The 12,997-nt window shown below is 43.9% G+C and overlaps 1 protein-coding gene across 1 annotated transcript; it reads right to left on the reverse strand.

The window, feature by feature from the left end:
• Positions 1–256: 256 nt before the first annotated feature.
• Positions 257–3,506, reverse strand: IL36B (interleukin 36 beta). The gene is made up of 3 exons (XM_009237086.3): positions 3,407–3,506; positions 1,293–1,432; positions 257–469 (listed from the first exon to the last, which is right to left on the reverse strand). The coding sequence occupies exons 1-3, from the start codon at positions 3,468–3,470 to the stop codon at positions 257–259; spliced, it is 417 nt and encodes a 138-aa protein (XP_009235361.3). The 5' UTR covers positions 3,471–3,506.
• Between the last annotated feature and the right edge of the window lie 9,491 nt (positions 3,507–12,997).

Here is a 12,997-nt window from a genome sequence, read left to right on the forward strand (position 1 = left end):
GAGTGGATGGTGGGGTAAAATCAAGAAAGAATGGAAAGTGATTTTCAGGTTTCATCTTGGGATAGTGACATTCAAGTGAGGGTCTTGGTACAGAAATGGAGGTTTGGAGGAAGAGGTGGCTTTTGGATGGTAAGAATGAGGTAAGCTATGGATGAGCTGAACTGCTAGTGAACTCAGTCGCATAATGATCTGTTAAGATGACTCTGACAACTTGATTCTCTATCCTGGAACCAGCCACCCACAACCTAGGCTGAATTTATTTCACAGAATCTAAGTAGAAGTTAGTGTTATTAGTTATGCCTCTCTCCTGGGTGAGAAAGATGGGCTGTCCTGATGTGGAGGAGGTGGCTATGAACCAGCCAGGGTAAGAGACTGACTGAAAGACAGAAGTGGAGGCTTCTTTACTGTGGAAAAAGAGAAAGGGCTTCTGTGCTTTCTTCTCCATATACAGGTCAATGACATTTTTCTCCTGGGAGTGGAAAAGAGGCTTGTTAGAGAGGAGGGTAGGAGGAGAAAGCTAAAGTAACTCAGCTCTGAGTGTGTAACAGGAGAGGGAATGCTGCCCCCAAAGGAAGGGACAGAGGCTAGGGACAAAGGCAGATGAAGCAGGGCATTAGACTGTTAAAAAGGGGAACTCACTGGGTTCCCATAGCCTGGCTCCACCCCAGGATCCTCTGACACAAGGTGCTCTGACTCTTTGAAACATCACTGTCTTCCCTGGAACAGAGGGAGGTTTAAATCTTTTTCTTGGTGCTTTTGGTATGCATTTGTCTGCAGATTCAGGCCAGTCTTGCTGCATTCTCAACCTCCAAGTGGGCTTATGCATTACAACTTCCAACAATAGCAGAAGAATTAGCTTCATAACTACAATATTGCCTTGGTAAGATTTATGTGTTTATGGTACACAGACTATAACCACCTTCAAAATCTTTTTGTCTCCTCTGCTGTGCAGTCGCCTTCAGTGTAGTGAGAGCATCCTGTTGTCTTAGAGGATTTCCAGAAGGCGGTTAATCAGGACTGAGAATGGAGAAAATACTGTTCTTTGGCTTTTCTGAAACATTCCTGTGAGTGTATTTTCTATCTTTCAGAGGATCTATGCTCTGACATTAAAAGAAGTGTTATATCCATTCCAAAGGCAGCATTTATAGATTTGGGGATCAGCCAGGTCAGAATTATTTCCTTACATTGAATAATCCAGGGTTGCAAGAATATTATTTTTATTCAATAACATATTAAATGAAATAGAAAGTCCATTTGACAGTACTTCTCTCATTAGCTGCACAATCACTCACCTTAAGCTGCAAAGTAGGCTTGCCCTGAATTTCTGCACAGAAGAGACAGAGATCTTTTCCCTTGATTCCCAGGTAAACCATATTACCCTTTTCCTTATCACTGAATTCTGTGTCTCTACAGGGTATTAAATGAAGAGTGACTGGAAACACAAAGGAAAATGGAGAAGATGTTTCAATCTTTCTGGTCTGACACTCAGTTACTCCTCCCAGGTAGGGAATAGTGACAGGCTCCTCCCATTAGCCATGTGGCAGAGACCCTCCATCACCCTCCTCAAACCTATTTTGTTTTTCTTCCTTAATAACAGAACCCCAGTTGTCACCAGGACATATTGCTTCCCAAAAAGAAGTAAAATTTCCTACCACCCTTGCAGCAAAATATGGTCATATGCTTAAGATGTGGCCCATGAGACAAAAGTGGGGAGCTTCTATCTCATGGGCCACAATATGAGATGGGATGGGGGCTACCCAAATAAAGTGAGAGGTGGGTAGTGAGAATGTGATGGCAGTGGTCCAGGCAAGAGATGATGTTATCTTAGAAATCAGGCATGTTTTGCACGTAGACCTACCAGTCTTTGCTAATGGATTGGATAGAGAGTGAGGGAAAGGAGGAATCAAGGATGTCTCCTGTATTTCCGGCTCGAGGAAATGGAGTGGACAGAAGTGCCACTAACAGAGAATGTTAGCGGTTTTGAGAAGACAGATCCATAGTTCCACTTGGGATACATGAAGTTAGAGGTATCTGAGAGGACCTCAAGTGGACATGGGTAAACTATTGAGAGAGGAGATCTGTGTTGGAAGTGTTAACGGCAGAGTGAATGAGTATAGGGGTGATTGATCAATCCAAAAGATCAGCTCATTACCCATTCACAGGGCTTGTAAATGATGACTGGCTGAGCTCTGAGGAACGCCATCATTTGGAGATTTCAGAGACAAAGGAAAGTCATAAAGGAAAATGCAAAAGAGGAGCCAGCAAACCTCATGAGAAGTAATGTTCTAATAGAAGGAGAAGATGGGCCAGGGGCGGTGGCTCACGCCTGTAATCCCAGCACTTTGGGAGGCCGAGGTGGGTGGATCATGAGGTCAGGAGTTCGAGACCAGCCTGAACAATATGGTGAAACCCCATCTCTATTAAAAATACAAAAATTAGCCAGGCACAGTGGTGGGCACCTGTAATCCCAGCTACTCGGGAGGCTGAGGCAGGAGAATTGCTTGAAACCTGGGAGGTGGAGGTTGCAGTGAGCTGAGATCGTGCCATTGTACTCCAGCCTGGGTGACAGAGTGAGACTCCGTTGAAAAAAAAAAAAAAAAGGGAGAAGATGTAGAGTATTCAAGAAGGAAATTGTCCATTACACTAGTGAGCTGAGGGCCAAATAGCATGGGGACCAAGAAGTGTCCTTTGGGTTTGAGTATTTGAAGGTCATGGGTGAAATAGAAGGTTGGGGGGAGTAGGCAGAGTAATCCAGATGTTAGACTGCAAATTATGCAGCCAGTTCTCATGAAGTTTTGCTATGATTGGCATAAGAAAATGTGTTGGTAGGAGGAAAATGTGGGAATCAAGAGAAGGTTACAGCATGTCTGACAATGATAGAAAGGGTCCAGTAAACAAAGGTGGAATTTGCAGGGAAGCGAGGAATTAAACATTGAAGTTCTGGATACAGGGAAAGAAGCTGAGATGGACTGACTTTTGATGGGAGAAAGGAATATTTCCCCATTATTAGAAAAGAGGATGCCAACTTAGAAAGCTGTGTAGGTTTGGTGGTGGAAAGATGATGGAGTTTGAATCTGAGGACATAGGTAGCAATGGTTGGAACCTGAAGGAGAGAAACTCCAAGGAGAAGGTTAGCTGTTGTTTGAATGGATAAGCCCTTCTAATCTGAAGATATTTTCTTTTGGTAAGAGGAGCTGTCAACCCTTCACACCCTCATTTCTAGATATGGGATTTCCTTTGTGGAAGAGAATCATAGTGTCCTTTCTCACTTGACCTTCCTGTGGCTGTTGGGCTGGTGCCTAGAAGTGGGCGAGGTCCAGGGCCAGGCTTGTGTGCAAGCTCAGCCTCGTTCCTGGTGAAGCTGGCATCACCTCAAGAAACAACAGTGGGTTTGATTGTCACTCACCAGGCTTAACGCTGTGGCTAAGAGGAGCTGCTATTAAAGAATTTCCACTTAGGACCCACACCATCTGTCGAGAATCACGAATAGCATAGGATTTGGGTGCTGCCTCCCCTGCCAGATGACAAAAATGCACAAAATACACGTGAGGTTATCAACTTCAGGACTCCAGTTGCATCCTGGTATTAATGGCTTTTGAGTTTCTGGAGAGAGTCTCATTGCTTTGAGAAGTAGTGGCTATAACGATAAATGGAGGGGAAATAGGGCAGGGACTAGTTTGTGAATCGAAGCATCTGAAAGGATCTACGTGCAGTCACAGTTCCAGGATTCACATTTTTCTAGGGCTATTAGTGACTCGTCTTCTTCCGAATGATAAAATGTCTGGGTGATAACAAAACCCCATAATATTTAAATTAGTTATCCGTATGTTGTTTTTTAAAATCCTCTCATCAAAATAAACAAGCAATTCTAAATACAGATAATAATAAAAGAGCTAGGTGCCCTGAGAGTTTCAAAGGCCGTTTTATGAACTGAGTGTTTTAGCAAGAGCAAACACATTTATAGCTTAACAAATGATAGGGGTCCTTCCATCCTATTGTCTTTGATGAGGTCAGGTGGAGATATTTCCAAGCTGTGCAATTCACCACTTACGTTGTAGGTTCATGATGTCTTCAGAGCCTTTTGTGAAGAGAACAAGATAGATCAGATGGTGGTGAGGAGGCTGTTAACAGTTGGCCATGTGAGAGAAGGAGAGAAGAAAAATGTTATGCTTTTTTCTCCTCTCCCCCTAAAATTTTACTGTAAAAATTCTTTAGAGAGAGCTGCCCTGAGAGCCTCTCCCAGATGCATATTTGAGAATAAGGATGGGTACAGCACATTTCAAGGCCAGAAAACCCTAAATGGAAGCTCCCATCTCTGCTGTGGCTGGCATAGTCCTGCTTCTCTAGGCTGTGATGGTCTTGGCATGCTTTCCATTCATCGCATCTGGGATTGTTAGGAGGTTCCAACACATCACCACAGGCACCTTCTAGTGCTCTAAGTCTCTGGGTTGAGAGGAAGGAGGGAGAGAGAGAGAGTGTGTGTGTGTCTCTCTGTGTGTGTGTGTGTGTGTGTGTGTGTGTGTGTATCTCCATTTTAGCCCTCCATACAGCAGGTTAATCACCACTTACTTTTCCTGACTTGAAGCTGAACACTCCTAAGTAATTGGTAGCTAACCTGCCTCACTGAGCCCATCTTCCTCCATTCCTCATCCAAAGAGACATCTGTAAGGATCCTGCACATGGCCACTGATGGGCCCCACAAGGTGCTTTGACTATTGGGGTCATCTGCCTCTGGTTTTCTAGTTAGGGCACCAGAACAGTCCCCAAGAATATCACAGATGCTCCACAATGAGAAGCAGTTGTTCACGACCCTCCTTCTCTCAGGATCCCTGATGTCTGATTCAATAGTTGTCCCTACACAGTGGGTAAGCAGATGTCCAACCTGCACCCTTGTAAGCAGCCCTGGCTCCTTCAGTACTCTATACCTTTGGCAAGACTCCCAGAGGCACCTTAAGGCTAAACACAGAGATGTGAAAGAAGTTCCCCATACCTGGGTTCTGAGCAGCAGAAGTTACCTTTAGCAAGAGATGCTCTTATCCCTAGTTTCAAAGTCCAGGCTCTAGCTGCATGTAAGTGTTCTGAAAAGCTGGTCCAGGACTCCCAGGCCCCTTAATGACCAAGGAAAGAGCATTTTTTCCTGCTCCTGGGTGTGTTCATCTTGGCAAGAAAGCTGATACGGCCCATAGGTCTCTTGAGGCTCTGGAGGAGTGACAGTGGAGCAACACCAACATGACTGGTCTGTGCTTCCTGATTAACAAGAGCAGAGCCAACATCAGAAAACAGCAATGAGGAAATGCAGATTAGGCCAGATGCTGAGTTGAGGAGAATGCCTTTACTGGTCTTCCTTGGAGGCAGAGGTATGTCTCCCTTGGAGGCAGAGGTGTGGCTCTCTTGACCCACTAAACTGCATGAAGCCATTGCTGTGTTTGCATCTGATGTTAGGCCAATCACAGTACTCCTTGCAGGAGTTTTACACACCCACTGTGTCATATTTATATTGTACAAATATTGAGAGCTTATTCTGTTTCTGCTAAAGTTGTAAGAGCTTTACCTGAGTAACCTTTTAATCTTCACACACTACTCTTATTTTTTTTGGAGATGGAGTCTTGCTCTTGCTCTGTTGCCAGGCTGGAATGCAGTGGCACGATCTTGGCTCACTGCAACTTCCATCTCTCAGGTTCAAGTGATTCTCCTGCCTCAGCCTCCCGAGTAGCTGGAACTACAGGCACTCACCACCACACTGGGATAATTTTTTGTATTTTATATTTTAGTAGAGAAGGGGTTTCACTGTGTTGCCCAAGCTGGTCTCGAACTCCTGAGCTCAGGCAATCCACCCGCCTTGGCTTCCCAAAGTGCTAGGATTACAGGCGTGAGCCACTGCGCCTGTCCCACACACAACTCTTTAGGGGCCATTAATTTTATTTCTCATGTAAGAAAACAGCGACTCTGAGGGATGACAGAATGTGCCCAAAGTCATACAGCTACTAAGAAATCTAGCCAAGTTAGAAGCCAAGTCTCTCTATTCTTAATGATTATGTGACATGCCTCCCCTGGGTCATAGTCTCCTGCATGCTGCACTAGCTGGAACACAGTCTTGCATTCAGTTGTGGATACTGAAAAATTTATAATGTGTCCAGGAGAGCAGAGGAGAGAACTTGGAGGTCTTGTGGCTTCCTAACTCTGAATTAGGAATCAGACTCAGCTTTAATGTTGGCTATGAAAGAAAATCATTATTCTCGAAATCGAATATTATTGGTCAGTCCTACTCCCAATCACTCTTTGTGGTTCTGCTCTCTGAAATCCACCACGACTCTATCTTCTGGAGCATTGCAATAGTCTCCTTGCTTCTGTTCTTACCTCTCTAGAGTCAGATGTCCACCTAGCAGTGACCAGAATCAAAGATGTAAATAAAGTCGTATGACTGTCTTGCACAGAACCCTCTAATAGCTTTGCTTTATGCCCCAAATAATAACCAAAGCCCTCACCAAGCCCACATGATCTGGGTCCTCTTTATCTTTCTGCTGCCTTCTATCCCTGCCCATCTGACTTCCCTGCTCTGGATGTACTGGATTCTGCTGATTTTCTTGCCCTGCAAGCTTATCTTCGCCTGCAGGGAGTTTTTCCTGTTCCTCTGAAGGAACAGGCTTCCCCAGGTCAACATGTGGTCCACTCCCTTGCTTCTTCCATGCATATGCAAAAAAGCCAACTTCTCAATAAGGTATTCCCCAGCCAGCCTATCTCCAAGTGTCCCTCACCCATATCCTAGCCCCTTATTTTGCTCAATTATTTTCTTCATAAAATGCATGTTTCCATGGTTTTGGAAAATGTATTTATCTATTTATTTGTTTATTTATTATCTCCACTACCAAAATGCCAGTTCTGTGGGGCCAGGGAACATGTTTTGTCTTGAGGCCAGAAAACTATGTGCTCAGTGGCGGGAATGGTGCTGACCTCTTATGGGAACTAACAAATATTTTTTGATAAACAAATAAATGTATGTAGTATCTCATGAATAAGAGGAAGACAGGGAAGAGAGAAAGGGAGTGGGATGCTTTGTAGGAAAGGCATCACTTGGGATGCTTGTAGGAAAGGTGAGAGGTGAGTTCTTGACCTCCTCATGGAGAAGGGCCAGGGGATGCTCTCCTATCACATATCCAGGATGGAGCCTCCCAAGAGAATCACTCAAACAGGCAGTGAGGCTGGGAGCTTTGCCCCCATCTGGATGACTGGCGCACCTAGAGGCCCACAGGCTCACCTTGGCTCCTTGGCCAGGGCAGTGTGTGGTGAGGGAGTTCAGGGAGACCCTGATGTGATTTTACTGAAGTGTGGTGTACTCTAGGGATATAGACAAGGCTCTAACCTTCCCAGCACCAGCAGAGCCTAAAGAAACTGTGGGGTCACATTCCTTGGAAGAACTTGGCAGAAACTCCCACCCCAACTCAGAACTTTTAGACACTTAAAGTGTGGAAGACTGAAGGCTCTCATGACTCCGTGCAAAGAAGCCAGTGGTTGGCAGAAGGGTTGGAACCATGAGATTTTCCCCAAGGGATCAATGGGTCAAGTGATAGGATGTCCAACCATGAAAAGAATTTGAATCTGGGAGCTATTCAGGTCCTGAGAGCTCTTCATGATGAAGACAGACAGGGTGACACTGATGGTCAGTCACGCTGTTCAAGAAACTACACACACTGTGTACTGAATAAAAGGAAATCAGACTGTACCAGAAACTGTGGGAACCCCTCCCTCTGCAAACCCAAAGCCATTGCTGCCAGAACTCTGCCTTTCCTATGCTTTTTCTTGGCCCCCAGCATCTCAGCACTGGTAGGGGAACATGATCCATTCACCTATGCCCACCATCTTGAGAAGCTCTTCTGAAAAAAAAAAATAATAATAATAACAAGAAAGTTGTGAAGTTTGGCAGGGATGTTGTTAGAGGACCTGATATCCAGTGAGAAAAAAAGCAAGTGAATAGAGCAACATCGAAAGTAGAAATTAAAGAAGAAGAAAAGGAAAAAACAGAAAAATATTTTGATGTTTATACCTAGATGACTTGATGGTAAATAAATGGGTTAGATAAATAAATGAGTTAGAAAGAGAAATAGATTAAGAAGAAGGCAATCCCAAGAGTGATGGAATAATGGCTTCACCCAGGGAGGGGATGTGAAGATTCCCAGGATGAAGCTGTGTGTCTGGCATAGACAATGCCTTTTCTGACTGGATCAGAGGATTGGGGTAAAAGAAGGGAAGTGGTTGCCTCAGACGAATGGGATTTGGTGGGGAAGAAATGGGCAGGGCTCTGTTGTTTGTAATTTTGCACTCTTTGATTCTTTTTTTTTTTCTTTTGCTCTGTCGCCCAGGCTGGAATGCAGTGGGGCGATCTTGGCTCACTGAAACCTCCACCCCACCCAGGTTCAAGCGATTCTCCTGTCTCAGCCTCCCAAGTACCTGGGATTACAGGCATGCGCCACCACACCTGGTTAATTTTTGTATTTTTTTTGTAGAGATGAGTTTTGCCATGTTGGCCAGCCTGGTCTTGAATTCCTGACCTCAAATGATCTGCCTGCCTTGGCCTCCCAAAGTGCTGGAATTCAGGCTTGAGCCACTGCACCTGGCCTGATTCTATATTGTTTTTAAAGCAATATGCATGTGTTGTTATAAAAAAAGATTAAAACTAATTAGTCACGTTCCATGCCCTTATTTTATTTATCCGAAAACATCTTGCTTTTTTTTTTTTTTTTTTTTTTCATGAAGTGGGTGCTGATTCTCCTTTAAGGAGATAAATATGGGAAATTTAGGAGGGTGTATTCAGACACACCCCATGGCATCTTTTCTCTTTTCGCTCAGAGAGAAAAACCAAATATCTGATGAATGCAGCTGAGGGCACCCAACCCTTGATATGAAGCGCAGTTTTCATTCCCAGGTTGGAGATTCTGCCTCAGTCTCTGTCCTTCCTGGTGACAAAGTCAGTAATGAGCAGGATTTTCCTCTTCCTGCCCCCAGGAAGAACACATTTCTGTGGGTGCCAGAATAGCTTAATTCCTGGATAGTCCAAACTCAGGCCTTCAGAAGCCTGTGAGCCATAGAATGAATAAGCATTTGATCCTGCCCAGAGCACCTTGTCCTGATTCTTTAAGCTGAGAGCCCAGATATTCCTTTCCTGGTGTGAAGGTAGGTGGATGATGTTGGAGGCCCAGCCTTGGTGATTCAGCCAGTCAGAAGGGACTGCATCTGGACCAGACAAAATCTAGGATGGCACTGCCCTATGTAGCCTGCCTATCTTGCCTGAATTCTGCCTGCAGGGAATTTGTGCTGCTCCGATTCTCCAGTCTGGGGAATGTAATAGAGTCACAGTAACTGTGACAGCACAAGTGCTAAGACCCAGTCGAAACTATGGAGTTGAGGGAACTTTGGCTCTGAATTTCTCCTTTGACTCTTAGGTGTGCTCAGAAGTGCTTAAGAACCAGGTGGCCGCTCCCTCTGTACCTTCCCATGATGAGCATGAGCATCTGTGTGGATCAGCGACCACAGATGGAGGTACCTATGGCTCTCAACGTCCATGAGGCTGTGTGTCCACCTATCCATGTCCTTCCCTGTCACAGGCCCCAGGGATGTTCCCAGCATACAGTCACTTTCCTGTTACTTGGAGTTCCCTGATACTCCTTTGTGGATTCTCTGGAACAGAATAGAGAGTACAACTTTGTGGCTTTTTTAGAAGAGCCAGCTCATTTAGAAAATCCAATTGAGGCTGGGCATGGTGGCTCACACCTGTAATCCCAGAACTTTGGGAGGCCAAGACAGGCGGATCACCTGAGGTTGGGAGTTTGAGACCGGCCTGACCAACATGGAGAAACCCCATCTCTACTAAAAATACAAAATTAGCCAGGCGTGGTGGCACATGCCTGTAGTCCCAGCTACTCGGGAGGCTGAAGCAGGGGTACTGCTTGAACCCAGGAGGCGGAGGTTGCGGTGAGCTGAGATCACACCATTGCACTCCAGCCTGGGCAACAAGAGCAAAACTCTATCTCAAAAAAAAAAAAAAAATCCAAATGGTCTATACTTTCTGATTTTGTACAGTCTTTATATCATAATATGAATGATAGAGGATTTTTCTATATCCTTATGATTATCCTTTTATATTTTTTGTCATTTTGTACACATGTAAGTACTTTTTAGGCAATTGGCCTTAATAACCATCAGATTCTATGCTGTAGAGGTAAATTCTCATCAAATTATATACTACATTTTATGTGTTGATTCGAAATTAGGTCAGATTAATTAAAGAAGTGGGTGGCTGATACTACTAAATTTGCATAGATAATTTATGTGTCTTTCTTTAGTTTAATTTATGCTTCACAATTAGGGCAGATCTGAATAACAGGAGTTTTTGATGAGCATTTGACGCTGACATTTGAAGTCTGGTAGTACTGCTCCTCCTTAGGTTAAATTATAGCTTCAAAAGTCCTTCCCCGGAATTTACAAAACCTTAAGTGGGACTGAGATATTTCCGGAGAACAGATTGTACTGATAATTTGGGCCAGGAGGTAGTTTGGGCCAGGAGGTAGTTTGGGATCTGGGCTTTTCACTTTCCAGACAGGGATGATGCTTTTCTTCTTGCTACAAGTTGTTGAAAGAGAGGCCTTCTGAGAACAGGACCCCTGGACCAGATCCTCACTCCCAGTTCCAGAGTGCTCCTCACTGCTGACTGGGCTCAGACATCTGCCCAGTGTCTACTATGGTCATTCTGGGCCAGACTTCATCCTGTTCCACTTCTATTTCTGTGAAGATAGATGAGCCTTTATACTAGGAAGTCTGAAATGGTTCTAGGTTTTCCCATTTGCTTTCAGCAAATCTCTCCTTCATGCTTCCTCTTTAGAAGATCCAGTTCCTAAAAGTAAGTATTTTTCTGGTAGGAGATCTCAAGCGCAGCTGTGATTGCTGGTTGCTCCACTGTGGTAGTTTGTGCAGAGTGAGATGTGTGGTTCTGGGTGACATCCCCAAGTCTCAGTCCAATTTGGCCATGCACTGAGGAGGTTGGTTAATGTAGGGGCAGATACAGAACAGTAATGACTTCAAGCCTGAAGTTCAGATGGCAGCCTGTGGGGTTAGTTATTTTTGGAAGGTATAATCCCAGAGAGCTGAGAGAAGATGTAAACTTCATGGCTTCAAGGACTAGTGGTAGGAGAGGGAGACAAAGAGACAGAGATGAGGACGAAAGATAGAGCTGCAGAGCCAATTATTAATTCAGAGACATCCTGGAGAGAGGCTGTCCTCTCATTGCCTGATCTCCATCTGTGCTTGTTTCAGGTGATGGGTTCTACAGTGAGAGTGACTCAGTGGGAGACTGTCAGTTGCAGACTGGATTAACCATGTTTTCCCATGTCCCTTTCTCACCAGAGTGAAGGCAAGTCGTTGTGGGTTCTGTCCTTTAAGTTTAAGGGATGAGAAGGAAGGAAAAGTAGGTTGGCCTTGGATTTCTGCATCCAGCCTCCTCTCTCTAGATTGGGATATCAGCATAGTCCAGGTTGGCCCCTGGATATGAGACTCACTCTGGTCATCTTGGGAGTCCAAGGATATAGTCGGTGTCTGCTGTGAGGGATGAGACAGGCACAGAGCACTGGAACCTGCTCTTGCTTGACCCCTCACTAAGATCATTATAAGACAAAAAGAAGATCCCCAGTGTGTCCCAGTCACAAAACTCAGGGAACACCCAAAGACGGAAAAACCAAATACTCCAGGAAGTGGCCATTATCCCACCCCTGCAACCACCCTCACCGTGGCACAGTTCCCTGGCTTAAAGTATTGATTAACTTTGTGTTCAGTTAAGTCAAGGAGAACTGATAAAATAGAGTTTACAAATATTACAGTCTTAAGCTCACACTGATTTCTCATCTGAAGAGGCCTAGAAATAAATATACTAGCCATTATGTATCAAATTAATGGAGAGTATATAACTTCCAAACTAGAGGGGAGGATGAACAAAGGAAAAACAAACAAAACCACCTTACTCAATCCAGTTGAAGGCATAAAGGGAAGGAAAAACAGGAACAGAAAAAGAGGTATCAGGAAAAAAAGCAAAGAAAAAATGAAAGCATGGTAGGAATAAATCCACATATTTCAGAAACCACAGTCCATTTAAATGAATTTAATTCTCCATTAAAAGAGACCTTCTTAAAACAGAAAGGCACGAGTTTCTTTTTGTGTCACTCAGTTGGCTTGTATTGGATCAGGACGTTTACAAAAACAGCTATAAGACCTGGGTCAGATAGGGAAGGGGTGGGAAACTGCTGACATCAGTGAATAAGCATAAGACAAGGCATGCAGGCAGACCCTGGAGGGAGTAGTCACTTGGGGAAAATCATCTGCATGGGTCAATTTCCCATTTTTGAAAGTTTCATAAGGTGGGCAGGCTGAAGTTGCACAGTGTAGAAAATCCAATAGTCTTTCTTGAAGAATAAGGGAACAGATGTGACTCTGCATCAAGAATAAAGATCATCAATGAAGACCAATGCTGAAATTGTCCAGACAAGAATTGTAAAGCAGAACTATATTAATGGAATAAAGGAGAAATGCCACCTAAATCTTTTAATAGATAAAGTATTAGGCCAAAGGTAACATCTACTTAGGATATAAACTCCCAGCAAACTAGGAATAGAAGAAAACTTCAACATGTTAAAACAGCGTCCAAGAAAAAAAAGTCTACAGCTCATACTTAATGGTGAAAGAATTGATTTTTTCCCTAAGATTCATAACAAGTCAAGAATGTTTGCTTTCTCCACTTTTGTTCAACATCGTACTGGAAGTCCTAGTCATTTCGAGAAGTCTGCTAAAAATACACAAGAAATAAAAATCAGAAAATAAGTAAAACTGTCCTCAAATAGTATGATTGTTTATACAGAAAATCCTAAGAAATCCACATAGCAACTACTAGAACTAATAAGTGCAAGGCTGGAGGATACACTATTTTTTATAGAAAAGTTAATTGTATTTTTATATACGG

The sequence above is a fragment of the Pongo abelii genome, chromosome 12 (genome assembly GCF_028885655.2).
Source record: "Pongo abelii isolate AG06213 chromosome 12, NHGRI_mPonAbe1-v2.0_pri, whole genome shotgun sequence".
NCBI classification, from domain to species: domain Eukaryota; kingdom Metazoa; phylum Chordata; class Mammalia; order Primates; family Hominidae; genus Pongo; species Pongo abelii.